This window comes from Anoplophora glabripennis, unplaced genomic scaffold (assembly GCF_000390285.2).
Source record: "Anoplophora glabripennis isolate ALB-LARVAE unplaced genomic scaffold, Agla_2.0 scaffold106, whole genome shotgun sequence".
Lineage (NCBI taxonomy): Eukaryota > Metazoa > Arthropoda > Insecta > Coleoptera > Cerambycidae > Anoplophora > Anoplophora glabripennis.
In genome coordinates, this window is record NW_019416398.1 from 884176 (window position 1) to 901674 (window position 17499).

Sequence of the window (17499 nt, forward strand, 5' to 3'; positions counted from 1 at the left end):
CAAAGTTGGGATTAAAATGTTTTCAGTTTGTAAAGTTGCTTTTTTTACAAAATGATGGGAATGTGAGTATAAATGATAATTTTGTTAAATGTGATTTGCAACTTTATATTATATTATTGGCAGTTAAAGTCTTACAGGAATCTTGGTCTTGATAATGCATAAAAATATCTACTTAGTTATATTAAAATGTTTATATATTTAATGTCTTATCGGTATCAGTTATACCTTGTAATGTGCCTAGGTACTTAATTCTAAATTGAGTTGCAGGTAACAGAATTATATCAATAATAGTTACAAGGTAAAACAAAATCGTGATACTTACTCATAAATTTATGATTAAAAGTAGTTAGGTAGGTACCTATCACAGGATAATAATATTGTTAAGACTAATGATAAAAATTTCTTAAATTTTGATACATGTACCACTCTTATTCTATCATCTTTGTTAGCAAAGGATTCCAGGAATATTATGTACTTATGTGGCTAGGTAGTACCTAGTAATATGTGGTAGTCCACATATTACTAACTAATATGTGATACTACCTACTAGCGTTGAGTGGGAAATAGTATACTCAACGCTACTAGTAAAACGCAGTTATCTTAAGGTTTTCATTAAGTGATCTTGCTTATTTCATTATTATTCAATATACTTATAGTATTTACTCAGTTATTTATTAATCTACTTTACATTTCTTTGCAAAATACCTTGCGGAAAGTCGCCCAGTTTTTTAGGGTCTCCTGAATTGAAACAGTACTTTCAGAAGTGCTTGAGTTGTAATGAACAACAATGTTTAGAATATTATCTAAATAATAAATTGAAGAATATTTTGCTTGATAGTCATGCACATTACCTACTATTTCAGAGAAATTCAGGATATTATTAAAAAAGTCTTAGAATCTACTATAAATTAGATACGTGCGAAGGCAGTGTGTTATTGCGAATTTGATTGAAAAGAAATAATGACGAAGCTTGTTTTACAAAATAATGGCGATTACTTGAGATGTAACGAACAAAAATGTTTAGAATATTATCTAAATAATAAATTCAAGAATAAATTATTATTATACTAGAAATACGCAGTTAACAGTATATTAATGTTCTTTAATTTTAATAAATATTTTGTTTGTTTTTTTTTGTTACAATTTTCCTCCAGTTAACTTTTTCATCGGTTTATGCGTTTTCTTTTCTCATGAATAGTAACAAGCTCACTAGGTAACAAATAATAAGTAATATAGCGTGCCTGTAAACGAAGGTCAAAACCGAGTAATGTTTTTGAGAAAATCTGGAATCCTTTAATTATTGTGATTGCCTATTTTTCATATACATAATATGTAATTTCATTTCTACAGAGCGATCTGTATTAGAGCTGTGATGATTTTTTTAAATGGAAAGTTATCGTTTTTATACTGTTTCCTAAGAGCCTACTTAAAGAAGTTTTCAACTAACCTACACATTAAACTTTCTCCTTTAGATCTTTTTTAAACTATTCCAGTAAATCAGATCATCCTCCTGTATACATAGAATCATTAAAAAATAGAAAATTAAAAATAAAAATTGACGTGTGAGAATTTTTTCCAGTAAGATATCTGACTTTTTGTTAAATGCACAAATATGTATAATAAATTACAGACATTTTTGGAATCAAGTTTTTTCCTTCACTTAATTTTTTAAGTACCTTATACATTTGATTAATTAAATATTGCATTAATATTGATAGGTAGTGAATTAAAATTCATTTCAGAATTTGGACATAGTACATAAATTCAAGACACATAAAAAAAGAGGTGCCTGAAAATAGAAGTTAACTCTTTTATACAGGGTGTTACGAAATTCGCGGACACGGACTCTCGGATCATGTTAAGGTCATAAAAAAATTTGTCTCTTATCATTTTTCAATCAGACCGATATTTTTCGAGATACGGCAGTTTTAAATATCCAAAAATAATAAAAATTTTCAATTTTTACTCATTTGATAAACAATTATGGCAATCGAATTGTTCAAAATTTCCACCACCTGCTGCTAAATATGCTTCAGCACATTGTGTACTTACCATCTCTGGCGTTATTTGTTGTATTGTTTGAAACATACAGCTTTATAACAATGAATGACAATTCAGAAAGCATTTATCAATATATAGGTACTTTGACATCGTTAGAGTACAGTAAAAGTACCTGTCAATACAAACTGCAAAATAATAGGCCACAATTATTCAAATCGTGAATAGTATGATATGCTGATGATCTAATGATTTAAAATTGAAATTTATAAATATATATTTTTATTATTTTTGGATATTTGATACTGCTATATCTCGAAAAATACTGGTCTGATTGAAAAATCATAAAGACACTTTTTTATCACCTTATCTGGCTAAATATGATTCCACAGTCTGTGTCCGCGAATTTTGTAACAACCTGTATATATTTTTAATTGCTATTTATTTATAGTTAATGGAATTATATAGTAGATTAAAACAATATCATATCATTAACAAAATAACTGTAATCTTTTTGCATAAAGATTTACTAAAGTCTTTGTCAATCCTACCAATTAACCAATTTATAATCATACTATAGTTAGAATGAAATAAAAAAAAGTAAAATGTTAATGTTGGTATTATACATAGTAGTGTTTGAAGTTTCTACCACTGATTTACTGAAATATGACTGTAACATTGATGAGATAATGGCTACATTATTTTACTTTAAATTTAACTTTAAAGTAAAATATATAGGTAAATGAATGCATCTCTACCACCAATAGAAAAATAATCGATGTTATAATTTGTGATTAGAATATCTCGAGGAATATCTGCATAATAGAATGTAGGTAAGTACATATATGAAAAATTCTCGGAAAAATTAAATTCATTTTTCATACCTGTGAAAATAAATATATAGGTGTTAACGGGTTCTTGTTGCTTTTGTAAAAGTAGGTAATTTTTTTAAATAATATTGTTTTCCCACGCGTTTTCCGTTAAATTACCAATATACTGGTCAATAAATAATACTGTTATATGTTAAGGGAGAAGTACCCATGGGAAAATCCATAGAAGTCATTTTATATTATTGTTATGTGTATGTAAAGAACAAATTTAATGTTTAGTAAAATATGATATTGTAAAATAAGGTGAATGTGGGTTTAATATTCTTGGAGAATAAATAAACAAGATTTACTTAATAAAATACATTTGAATTGATATCTGAATCATTTCTAGCTGTGGGTATACAGGCTGTTACAAATTCGCTTCTCTCTACAGCGATCTCGAAAACGGTAAAAGATACGAAGTAGCTTTATGCCATTCGATAGAGGGTAAAAAGTTGCCATGAGAAAGTGTTCTTTTTTTCAATATCACCTCAAACAAGACTGAAATGAAACAAAAACGGATTACCAAAATTTCGGTTTTTTTCAAATATTTCGAAAATCATGATTGATTTTTTAGAGGCATAATGTTGGTCTCCTGATTATGCAACTTTTCTCCCATTTAAACTACTTCGTATCTCTTACCGTTTCCGAGATCCCTGTAGTGAGAATCGAATTTGTAACAGCCTGTATAATGTTTTCTTGTTTATATTTTACATTTTTTTCGTTACCTACATTAATATGTAATTTCTTTTCACTTTGCTCGCTTTAATAATTTAAAATTCCTTGTTTTACATTAGGTATTGAAAATTATGATTACGTTAAAATGGTTTAAATGTATTTCATTTGTTCAATTCTATTAGTAGATATCTTGACAGAATCGTATTCCGGCGCGGCGCTGTCACCGGAAAATATAATATATAAGGCGCTAGCTGTGACGTGATTTCGATGGACAAGTGATAGGGATTTTCTATACGAATTTCTGTTTCGCTTTGTCGTGTTACAATTAGCAATGGAACTATAAATAGAACTATATTTTACACAAGTAAGTTTTTAAAATGGCTTTCCACACAGCACGTATATTTTACTTGATAGTTATGCATTTCGAAAAAATTCAGGACTCGATTCAGGACATTCAAGAAGTCGTAGAATCTACTACTTGGGGTAGTGTGTTATTGTGAATTTGATTGAAAAGAAATGACAAAGCTCGTTTTATAAAATAATATTTTATTATTTTTAATTCAATTTCAATTGCTGTTAAAATGGCGACGAGTAATTTTACATTACAGAAGCTAAACTCGAAACGCTTTGTGCGCTTTCTTTGAGCTCACGGATTTAGAAGATTTTTGCAGAAAGACACATCGAGTTAGTAGATTAATTTTAAAATTTTGACTAGGTGCTCGTTTGCGTTGAATTTGACATTTTACTGTGAAACTGTCTTTTGTTGCGCTTATATTTTAAAAAAGTGAGGAGTGGATTCCTAACTTTACTTATATAAAAAGGGAACATTTGCGATCACGCTTAAAAATTTTCCACGCTAATATATTTTTTTTTAAAATTGGGGTTGTTGGCATCTTAATTTTATATAAAAACGAATGACGAAAACTGTTTTCTTGCCGCTCTTATATTTTTTTCATTCAAATTTTTTTGTCACGCTTATTATTATTTTTTTAAATAGGGATGGTTTGGCAACATAAATTTAGCGAACCATTCCGTCTAAAAACAAACTTTATTCCATTTTTACTGAAAGTACTAAATTTCACCACTACATTCTGAAAGTAAAATTAGAGACAATTCATATCAAAATTTGTGGACAGACGTTTCGTTTCCAACAAGGTGTCAAAGTAAAAAAAAAATAAACTTAATTTTTCATATCTCGGAAACTTACTATTGAATAAGATTCAAAAATTATTATTTTTATAATCCTCAGATACTTTACCGCTATTGTACGTTGTTTCGTATTCATAAAATGTAAAATTTATTAGAAAACTAATAGTAAAAAAATATACATATAAAAACAGCAGAAAGATTATTTTCATTTCAAATTTACAGAAATCTGCTGCAAGTTATGACAATTAAAATTTTAAAGTTGGTCTACTGTCTTTTCTGATTTAATGCTTGTCACGTATACTACATTTGGTTTACCATCGTCAGGCAAATAAACACTGGTTAGATAAAAATGTATAATTTAATTTCACTTAAAAATTAGCTTAAGGGCTTTTCGGAAACTGAATCAATTGGATCGCTGCTTTGTCGTTGGAAAAATAAATCAATTTATATTAAGAACTGTTTGGGAAAAATATTAGTAACAAAATTTTAATACATATGTTAAATTTTAGTACGTTTCGTCTACATCTACCATAGCATTCAAAAACAGTTGTCGGGAATTAGATACTTATATTTATTTTAAATCGAAAAACACCCTTTGAAATCAGAAAACAACTGTTAGGGCTCTTACACACTAGCGTTGTTTTACCGATCGGCAGCCGGTAAGTTTAATTGCCAGCATGAAGGTAATAAAATTACTGTTCCAAACAAAATTACAGGTCAAGTGGCTTGTAATCATTTATGAAAGCTCTGTAAATGCGGATTTATAACTACGATAGAACTAATCGAAACTCGAATCGAAATTGTTAATCATCAATGGAACGAGAAAAGAAATCGATCAGGATTAAAATACACAAAGAATCAGCGCAAGTTGAGGCTCTTTGTTATGATACAGAAGTGGCAACTACACAGTTTTGACGTCACGAGGATAGTCGCTACTGTTTAAGTTAATCAAGTAAATAAATTTAGACCCTTCTGTATTTACTATGTTTGTATTTCCAAAGAAGACAGCACGGCACAACCAAATCCATCATACGTGGTATTACCAGAATTCCATCACTCGCTTATACATAATATGTAGGTATGTATGTGTAAGACAAAAATAAACAGTGCGTTTTCGAAGTTCGATTGCAGCGGTGTCAATTGTTTAGGATATTTTTTCCATAATAAAAATGTCTTTAATGTATCGTGATTCTCTTCTTTTTTTTTTCAGTTGAGCCAGAATGGCGTACACTTGCCCCAGGGACCTAGATGGGTTTATGCCTCATTTGTCGAAGGCGGACACCCGCTTCCGCCAGCAAGTAGGGGCAGACCTTCTGACGTTCTTGGCTGAGCCATCCAACCCCATCGTTTGTCAGGATATCGGACAGTTCATTGACGGGCTCTTACCGTGGATACAGAGCAGTAATTATAAGGTGAGCATTAATAATTCAGTTGGACAAAGCTATGCACTTCAGTCATGAATAATTTATGTTCCTCTAACGTAACTTTTTTTGTAATTGGATTTTGTCATTAACATTTTATTTATGGTGCAAGTTCAAAAGTTGGAGAACATTTTGTTTGCAAATGTATTGGTGTAAATTGAAATAATGTCTGTGACCATAATATTAAAGTTGTATTGGAATCATGGGGGTCCCAGAATCCAAGACGGGGGCGGGGGAGCGGGAAAAAAATAAAAAAAATTACCGTTGTACCCGAAGGATGAGTCAAGGATTGGTCTTACGACCAAATGTAAATAAATAAAGAATATACATTACTAAATTCAATTATTAATTAACTTTCGAAAATCAATCTGTTTTGGTTTTTGAAACTAGAAATGACATTTTTTTCTTGATGGTTATTGAAAAAGAATTGTCTTTCCTAATTTTGAAAACGAAAACAGATTCATTTTCGAAAAATAACTAACTGAAGTGTGTGAGCTATCTTTTATCTTTTTTTCAGAGTTAGTATATTAATTTGATTTAAAAAAGTTTTATAAAAACAAACTTGACTCATTCTTTTTGGCGTTTATTTGATTATTTTTTGGAGTTGTAGTTTTATCTATATTTGAAAATGCAATCAATTCTATTTCAGAAATTTTTAGGCGTTTTAAAAGTAATATCAAAATTTTAACTATTATGATCATATACAATATACAGGGTGTTTCTGATATAAGTGCGTTCCTTGAAAAAGGTGATAGAGGGTACGAAAATAAGTAACTTTTATTAAGCAACTGATGATCTAAAATATTACCTTTTAAATTGAAAAAAAATTCACATGAAGGTTTAAACAAAATTAAGGCCGTCTCTGGTACGACAGCCAGCTGTAATGATGTCCAAGCTGCCGCGCGCCGTAATGCGAAAGCGCTGATGGCGGTTTTAACAGTTTAAATTTTGTGTTCAAAAATGCTGAAATTTATTCAATAATTGTTTAAAAGTAACAGAAAAATTAAAGGAATAAACTAATAGACGATTTGCTCTACAAAGGTTGTTCAAAGTTGTTTCCGTGTGCTAATAAACATGGTTCTAAACGACGGTCAAAATTGTGTTACAAAAACATCACACCGAAAATCCGGATCTTGTCCTATTTGATGCCGAAACGGGGCTGAAAAAATCATTGTTATTTAATGCCTGAACCCTTGGTACGTGATAGGGTTGTTATAATTGTTTCCGTAGTACACGTCACACGGTGCTATTAGATACATCCACTTCTTCGCAAATGTGGCGAATACTGCGCCTCGAATCTTCGCCAACGAGGTTTATGATGTTTTCTTCGTTGTCGAAAACACCTTGCGGCCTTCATATGTCAGGTGGACATTCCCGGTATCCTGTAACCTTTGAACTGCCTTTTGCACTGTTCTACTGTTAAATTTCCGTCTGTTACAGTAACGGACTGCATACAAACGACAAGTCTAATTTAAATTGTACTGACATTCTCCGTACATTAACACCGTATCTGCTAGTTCTTGATCAGAAAACATTTTATACGCCGGCTAAGTAATACTATACAGCAACACATGACGCACGTGCACAAGATGCATAGGGGCGGCTCACATGTATGATTAATTTTCTTAATTAATATTCTCGAATACAGAAGCATTTAGTTTAGACCATCAGTTGCTTGATAAAAGTTGCTCATTTTCATGCCCTCTATCACCCTTTTCAAGGAACGCACTTATTTCAGAAACACCCTGTGTATTAAATATCCGGTCTTAACCAGTAGTCACATCATATCCATCGAGTAAGACATTAATTTATTGCATATCCAAGTCAGGACAGGTCGGTTCAACACTCGGTGCGAAATGTGATAAACTGACACTTTAAGTGTCGGTTCTAAAAACGCCTCCTAGATATTTATATGTCTGTAGTATCTTCTGACAGTGTAGTGAAATCTGTCGAAGAGAGCTGCAGCTACGAAACTAATCCCCGCCCAGGATTCGAGGGTGCTGAATCCGAATTTGAGGTGCGTTGAATTTCTAACCCTGCGCATCTCCCACAATTGCCCAAAAAACCACCCTTTTTTTATTTTGGGCTTCAGCGATGAACTCCCTACGTTTTAGAAGCTTAATTATATGGCCAGGAATATGATGATCATTAACCTCTTCCGCTCCCGCAACCCTCTCGAACGGCCCAAAACTACCCTTAACTTTCGTTCTGACCCGTTTTCTAAAGTGCTGATCTTTTCGATGGTGTTTAACCACGAATATAATATTCTAACCATCTTATTCGTGATCAGTATCCTCGAAAATGAGGGGGTAAGGTAACAGTTCCCAAAATAAGCCATATTTTGCATTCTTTCACTATACCTACTATGAATGGTATAATCTGTTTCGACATTGTATTCGACATTTAGAAGTTGAGAGTGTAATTCGAGAGACCTGCCATTTTTTCTCACAGTTTACTGTGTAACCTTACTGTTGACGCTGACATAACTGATTTCAAATTTTATATATATGTCCTTTCTTAGTACAGATTTTGTATAAGCCATCTGTTCTCAAGAAAATTAAATTACTGAGTCGGGTTTACCTCCATGAATATTAAGTAAGCTAATAGTCCGTTAATGATCGATTTAATATTATTGATTTGTTGCTCCAAACTGTAGATGATATCGTTCTCGTAACTAGTAATCCATTCCTTTTTGTTGAAAGCATGGCACCTTTCAATAAGAATCAAATAACTCATCTGGTTGTACGTGATTTTTGGTAGCCTCAATTAGGTTTACATATACAGGATGTCTGAAAATTAAAAATTACGAGTCCTTGGACGAAAATAAACCGATTTGAATTAATTTAAACTAATTAATTTAAAATAATCAGCTGTATTCTGTATCTTATAGGGTAAAATTAACCATCCCATTAAAATATTAATTTTAACCCTACCGCTAAAAATAATAACTCCAACTGGTATTCTGTATACGTTATTTTAAAGGCCCAGTTAAAATAATGTTATTAACAGTACGTTAATTTTTCACTGTTAGTGAAGTTAGCAGTAAGGTAAAAGCATAGAATAAATTTATATTTTTCTATGGGTAAAAGGCGTCGATTTTTGATAATATAAATTCGATTGATGGATTAGTACTAATAAAGTAAACAATTTATGAGATTCTTGTGATTTAGCTGAGTTATGGGGGATGAAAAAAAGAAACACGACAAAAAAACAAATCCAGTTGTTGACTTTTTGGAAGTCACAATATTTTACAACAGTTTGCAGCCACATTAAATTGTGGTTGCAAATAAAGCTTCAATGATTTAATTTGTAGGGTCATTTTAACGTTTATAAATAATAGAGATCAATTATACCATTTGTCAAGCCAGGTTAAATTTCAATAACATCTATTGTGGTCCCGCTAAATTTTAATATATAATTTTAATATTGGTTAAAATAAACCCATTAAAATTTTTACAGAATACAGTATCGGGTTAAACAATGGGAGGTTAAAATTTTAACTGTGGCCTTGACGTTAAAATTTTACCAAAAGCGTTACAGAATAGACCCGTATGGGCCTTTAGAATATACAGAAGTTTTAAAAAATGTTAATTTATTTATGTCATTAAATGGAAAACTTGACAGTCCATACCTGTTGTCACAAATATATAAATACTGTATTCGTTAAACCCAAATAATTTTTAACTAATACCTACTACTTTTGTATGTAATATATTTGAATTTTTAATATACAGATAAATGTAATATCTGTAGACATCGTTGATATTTCATTAGTAAAGGTTAACAAAGTGATCAGTAATATGCAGGGTGTTTCACAATTATTGTGCCAAACCGACAGGGGTTGCAGAGGGTATGAAAATAAGCAAGTTTGTGTTATAAACCCCTGTCCGGAAATTTACCGTTTATTACGCAAACTTGCTTATTTTTATGCCCTCTACAACCTCTATCGATGTGGCACAACAATTGTGAAACAGGCTGTAGGTATATTTTTCTTGATATCAATATATTCACTAGTCTGACTTCTAAGTAAGTTAAACCTAAATACTAATACTATTTACACAACTGCTTCCCCCACAGCATTTTTTTAATTTTTATTTTTTTTAATCTAAATGTCTATGTTAGATGAGAGTAATTATACATATTTATTTTTTTAAGTTCTTTTAAAATGAAATAAAAACCTCTTCTAGAAAGTCATGTTTAATCTTTCGTTATTAATTAATAACGACATGTTATAGGTATAAACTGGGAGTTGAAAGTGGATCAGTGAAAGTCATTGTAATTAACAGTTATTATTTTACAACAAAATCTATATAATGCATGAGAGACAGGTCATATATGTATGTTATTGTACCAATTTATTATTTATACTTATTTATTTCATTATCTGGTACACTACTATCATTTGTACTTGGCACAATTTTGCATCGTATTTTTATCATTATTTTTCACTTACATGACATAACACTTTAAAAATAGTCTCGACTCGGTAAGTAGTGTTATAAATATGATAAATTGCGTAAAACTTTATTTATACTTTTATCATTCTTTGATTTCTCAAGCTATAAAGAAAAAAAATCTCGGTTGTATTCAACAGTTTACAAAATACTTATTTTGTTTTTTTTTATTATGTGTCTCTTTAAGTCGAACTAGATCAAATCGCTAGGTTTCTACTTACATATTTGTTTTATTAATTAGGTAGTATCGCATCCTTTGTAGATAACAAGTGGTAACTTTTAGAAAAAATGTGTTTAGGTTCCGATTAGATTAATTACGGTACCTACGTAATTTTTATTTATATTTCTGGATGGCTTTATACACTAAATACCGGGCAGAACATTTTTCAATTAATATAAAACATTGCGGAATCCCACATGCGTTGAAAGTTTACATTCATTTTACTTATTGGAAACATTATCTTCGTGTATTTGGATGAATTGATATTTTTCTAAAATTAACTTTCTTACATTTTTCCTTTGCTTCAGAACATGTGCCAATAGGTTTTAACTAATAAATTTTTAAATGGTAAAGTAATGAATATTTAAAAATTGAGCTTTGTTTCAGATCGGTATTATGCAAAATGTATGAATTTTGGAAGCGACAATTTCTTCTGTCTGTGTCTCTTTGTCCTTACAAGGTGTTAATATTTAAATATAGGTATTTAGAACTAACGATCAATATCACTCAGGGTTGTATTATTCTGTAACACAGGTTATGGTATAGAGAAGTAGTGTAACATTAACAAAAATATTAATTAAGTTCAACTGTGCAGGGTATCCGGAAATTAGGAGCAAATATTTTAGAGGGTGATTCTACGGCAAAAAATAGAACGAAAATTTCATATAACCATAGATAGACAAGTGGGCCATAAGGGAGCTAGAGTCTCTAAAAGGGTCGGCCTTGAAGCTGACTTGTTCAATATTATCAAAACGGTTCGAGGTAAAGTAATGAAACACTTAATCAGCATGTATTATTTAGTCTATTTTACTCGGAAACGGTGCATTTTATAAAAAAAAAATATTTTTAATGTAAAAAGCATTAGATTTTGAATTTCTGTGGTCCAATTATAAAAATAATTTCTACCAAAAAAGTTAGGGCTAAAAATATCCTCCTCTTTAACACAGTCCTGAATAAAATGGATAAATTTCGTGTACATTTTCGAATTCATCATAAAAAGTTGATTAAGTGTTCAAAATTTCATTACTTTAAATACTTTACCTCTAAGCGTTTTGATGATGTTGAACGAAAGTCATTTTCAGGGCTGACCCTGTAAGAGGCTCTAGCTCTCTTAGAGTCCACTTGTCGAACTATGTTTATATGAAGTCTTCATCCTATTTTTTGACGTAGAATCACCTGAAATATTTGCTCCTAATTTCCGGACACCTCGTTTTTCAATAAATTTAGTTTATTTAGTACAACTGTAATTTAACAGTATTTACAGAGCATATTTTTCGGCAAAACATGTATATTGATTAAGGAAGAGCTTTCTAAAAATATTTAGAAAAAAAAAACTTATTGTCTAGATTGTATCTACACAACCTTCCCATCTTCAAATATTTTAAATTATAGATAATGATGAAACAAGCCAGTTTCAAATTATTTTTTCTGCGTATATTTTGAAGAATTTTAAAATCACTGACGATTTTTTTTTTATAATAAACTGATTTCTTCTTTAAGCAATAAATTATGCAGTTAACGAGAATACAACCTCATCTCGCAGGACAATTTCAGTTAACACTATTCGAAAGCAATTAACCCTGCCTGACGGCGTGTCGTGCCCTTTGACCTACAAGTTGACATTGTTTCTCAGCCTTAATTAAGAATCATCTGAGACGTATGAAAAATTTTGAGCTGGGTTCTGTTAATTAAATTGCTACACACTATGGTACTATTCCGATTTAAAAAAAGGCTAATGCAACAGCGGGAGTAGTTTATGGAAAAAAGGGGGATGGTTGTATATGAAAATGGCACTTCATTTATATCTACAACTGAATGTATATAGGGTGATTCAGTCATAATTTCATTAATTATGGTAACTGACATTTTAAAAAGTCTTCCGATCTCAATTGAAGAACCAAGAGGTTGGCAGTATGTACCAGGTTCGGTCGCTGACGCAGCAACTCGACATTGAAATATTTGAAAAACTTGTTCCCATATTTATTTAGCCATACCCATATACAGGTCTGGTCGAACTAAACGTGGAGGTGGTAAAAATGTATACGTCCAGTTGAAAAATGCGTGCGCGGGCAAACGGCGTATGACACAGTCGCACTGGGCGACTGGGCAATAAATCTCAGTTGTTGACAAGTGGTTGACAAATTACCTAGCAGTGCAGTGCAGTAATGCGGAATTTGGTGTGATTTAATTTATAATAGGCACCTTCTATTAATCATTCATATTACAATTGCGAAAGGGAGAAATAAGAGGGATATTATAATATGTTATTGGTCAAATGAACATATAATAGAAATTTTCTACACATTATATACAAATTATTATAATTTTTTACCTTTAGCAGAAACACTTTTAGGGACGCCTATGACACTCATTAAATAATTAACGCAAGATACGTTTTTTTGTGTAAATATGTGAAATAATAGAATGAAGAAACATGGGGCAATACTTTACGTAGGCCACCTGTTATTGAATTGTTCTAGTCCAAATCTCTTAAAAAGGACAAAAACGTGAAATAACGGTATACATTTAATCCGATTACTTTCGAACGTTTTGAATAAATTCAAGGAACCATTTTCAGCATTTTTAATTTTAACAACTAATATCTCGCAAACTAAATATTTCCTGACCACTTTTTTCTTACTTTGAGGCGTTCTTGTTTTAGGGACGCCTATGATACTCATTAAATTTCATTGCTAGGCGTTTTTATACATGTTCAATTGACTTAGGAAAGGCTATACCATCTTCTTCTTCTTCTTCTAATAAGTCCCATAGCACTGCGGCCTAATTAGACCTATTGTGCGTCCCACTACTAGTCCTATTCAACAAGTAGATTTGTCCTTTTTACAAAGTCCAAAAGCTTCCTTGCTGACACTTCTGTCAGTTCCTTGGGTTCCAAATAGGGTCTCCCAAGGAGCGCCATTCTGCTACGTGCAAATCCCGGGCACTCGCCCAGGATATGCAGAGAAGTTTCATCCGCCGATTCACATCCTCGGCAGACCGGACTGTCTACAAGCTTTAGCTTATGTAGATGTTTCCTAAAGTGACAGTGTCCCGTTATGAGTCCTGTCACTCTCCTGAGCCGGATTCTGCTCAAGCTCAGTAGATCATTCGCTCTTTCCTTCGAAGGATACTCCATGAGCTCCTTAGAATGGCTATGTCCTGGTCTTGAAGTCCAGTATTTCCTGTGTTCTGTCTCAGTCCATTTGCCCAGAGCCCGCCTGACCACACTGGGAGATGTGCCACAGAAGGGCTCCGGGCCAATGAACTCTGTCTCGGATCCCTTCCTAGCAAGTTCATCCGCTTTCTCATTTCCACAAATGCGTTTGTGCCCTGGCACCCAACACAGTCTGACTGTATTGTTGGTGGCCAGTTCAGTCAGCATTTGTAAACAATCCCACGCCAGTTTTGAACTTATCTTGTGTGCGCCTAAAGCTCTAATTGCAGCTTGACTATCAGAGAATATATATGTATATGAGTTTACGTTTATAACCTCTACGTACATTCTCTGCCAGACACGCCATTATCGCGAAAATGTCTGCTTGGAATGCGGTAGGGAACTCCCCCAGACTGTAGCTTGCACTCCATCTGGGTCTGGGTCATCTTTGGTTTCAGTCCCCAGGTGCTCCCAATACGACGACGGCATGCACACAATGTCTGCTTCGCCTTACTCACCACTTTTTCCAAGTGCGCATTCCAGGTAAGCTTATTATCCAGTATCACTCCTAGATATTTTACTTCCCTGGAAAGTGTAATGCCCCTCTCCCCTATTATAGGTTCAGAGAGTCCAGTTAAATTTCTTCTCCTGGTGAAGGGTACTACGACCGTTTTGTCAGGGTTTACTGACAGTGCCTGCCCCTTACACCAGTCATCTATCCATTTCAAAGCCTCTTTCATGAGTTCTGAAACGATAATATTATGTTTCCCGACTATGAGAACGACTAAGTCGTCCGCATAGCCTTGTGTATAAAAGGCTATACCATACTAATCTTTGAAAAGCAATAAGTCACTAGGTATACGTACTACAAACTGATTAATTAATTGAACATAATACCAAAAAATATATTCAATTATAAAATAGTGAAAACGTTAACAATATTAAAAATACTAAATTGGAGTAACCTAACATTCGAAAACAATTATTATCCTTATACATTTATTTTAATAATACTTGTTAATATTTAAAATGTAAGGAAATATCTTATTCATTCATATGTCCAGGTAAAAAATCTGTTTACTCCTTGTCGTTCACTACACAGTAAAAACTGGGTTACTGGGTTAGTACCAAATAATAATAAGGTAGGTGAAAATTCACTCACGATAAACCTTTGTGGGTCAGCGGTCAAGATCGGTCTGAAAAGGGTTTAATGATTTGAATTTTTTTTTTTTGAACGTAAATATGCATTTTAAATTTTTTTATTCACGTATTCGTATTCTACTAATTTTTCCCTACCTTCCCTTAAACTTATTGACATTATGACTGAATCATTCTGGATATTTCAAAATATTAAATTCGATATTATTTTTTGAATCGCTCTCCTATAATTTTGTTAGTCAATCTTTTCCAACGCTCCTGAATTTTTACGAATATACCTACAAGAATGTAAAAAATATTTTTACCATTAAACTTAGAAGAGAAGAATCTATTCATATAGTAAAGTCATCAAGTAGATGAGTAAGTTAAAAAGGTTTCATTTCCACCCTCTAACTGTTAGGACATTTATTTGAATGTTGATTGGTTCAATAATAATCTACATCCTTTCTGTAAACAGTTATTTATATTTTACGTCCCTGTGAAGCCTACGCCATTGATTTTATTCGAAAACTGAATCTTAATCATATGTGTTTTAATATTGTTTATTACCAAAGTAGATTTGTCCGTTTTTGTTTAGAACCATGCGATACAAATTTCCATTTTCAGAGTATATAAAATATTTTACATTGTCTAATAATTTCCGTCATATTTATGTAATACTGTAGATTCAAGTGTTACAAAATGAAACCTAATTTGGCTTATAAAATTTCAGTTCAATTAAAGTTTATTCCTCATAGTATCATGTTGATATAAAGGCTAATTAAATTAGTTGTATATCAACTAATAGGATCTATTAATCAATATTGTTAAAAAGTAGTTTGAATACGTGTACTTATCTACCTATTTTCACGTAGGTTGTTCAAACCGTTGTTTTGTTTACGTCAACATTGTCTTCAAACACAAATATGCGTGAAGATGTAGGTGCCAAGTAGAACAGGTTAATATTATTCGCAGATTTTGTTTCATAAGGAGTTTGCTCCATAACTATATCGAAGCTCTTTCTGACGTTAACGAAGGTGCAGCCTTACCTATTTGAAATAAATTTCTTTTTATATGTATGTTCTGTTTAGTTTAGTTAGTTTTTTTGCTGTGTCACAGAATAATACCAGTTTCAGTATTGTTTTGCAAAAATATTTAATTTACGTAATAAGTGCATTTACTTTTGGAAGTATAAAAAAATAACATTTTTTCGAAATTGTATCATCCCTTATCTCGAAAACGAAGCCTTTGCGGACTAATGTTTCTACTTAAAGAACCACTTTGTACAGGAATGTCCCACGCAAATGAGCGAGTCAATAACAATCTTGAAAATAATAACGAAACCAATACCAAACATACAGGATGTCCCATCAGCACATGATCAAATAGGTACTGCGACATTCTTTGGCTCAAAAGAAGACGATCTGACCTAACTTTCATTAAGAAAAAATGTCTGATTCCTCCGTCATTGATTGTCAAAGTTCTTGAAAAAAATCATGTTTTTTGCTTGCTGTGGACTTGTTCCTAAGTAAGACTCATGTTTTGATGAAGCAATCGCGTCCATCTGCCTTGGGCTAGTGGTAAATTCTTGAGTGTCTTGGTGCAAAAATTACCAGAACTTTTTATTTGATCGCTGGAATTAATTCATTTTATTTTTATTGATGCATCAGTCCTTTTTAGAGATTTTCGTGCTCTTGGTAAAATCTTGTAGCATTCATAGTTTTTACGCAAAAAAAAAAAATTAATTTTAGACATTCATTATTACTACTACTCAAGTACAACTACTCGCTACAATTACTACTATCGTAGTAAGCGATGATGTCATTTTATAATAAATGAATTGTCAATCTTTTCACGTTAGTCGGACAGTCCGATACATTCGTTTCGAATGGCGTTTTCTAATGAAGAGATGACCGACTGATCAAAGTCTTAAGGTTTTGCGAAGACAACTTGGGTGGGAATGTACGGTCTACGCGGTGCGATACCCAAATCGATGGGTTCCAGATTACCGATTTACATGGATTGAAATGAGTTTGCGGGAGATTAGGCAATTTGGTGGTCGAACCATTGACCGTTTGGGTCGCCCTCAAGTACGAAATGCAGCCGTTGAAGGAGACGTTTTAAATAGGATCTCTTAAGATCCACATATCAGTACTCGGTCGTCTGACAGTGGAATTTGGCGTACCAAAAAGTACAATTAATCGCATCATAAGACAGCAGCTCCTCCATCCTTATCATGCGACGTCTATTCAGGAACTTTTATACCACACCATTTTGAGAGAAGACTTCAATTTTGCCCTTTTATTTAGGGAGAGCGGGACCATGATCCAAATTTCACCAGCCGTGGTATCTTTAATTCACGTAATTTCCACCATTACGCAGAAGAAATCCCTCATGCGCGGCGTATTAATCACTTTCA

The 17499-nt window shown here is 32.4% G+C and overlaps 1 protein-coding gene across 1 annotated transcript in view; it reads left to right on the forward strand.

Annotated features, from left to right (window-relative positions):
- Positions 1 to 17499, forward strand: part of LOC108904113 (CLIP-associating protein 1-A) — a 100611-nt gene that overhangs the window by 378 nt on the left and 82734 nt on the right. The window contains exon 2 of the mRNA XM_018706547.1: positions 5905 to 6106. Coding sequence (XP_018562063.1) covers positions 5915 to 6106 — 192 coding nt within the window. The 5' untranslated portion in view covers positions 5905 to 5914. The remainder of the gene's footprint in view (positions 1 to 5904; positions 6107 to 17499) is intronic.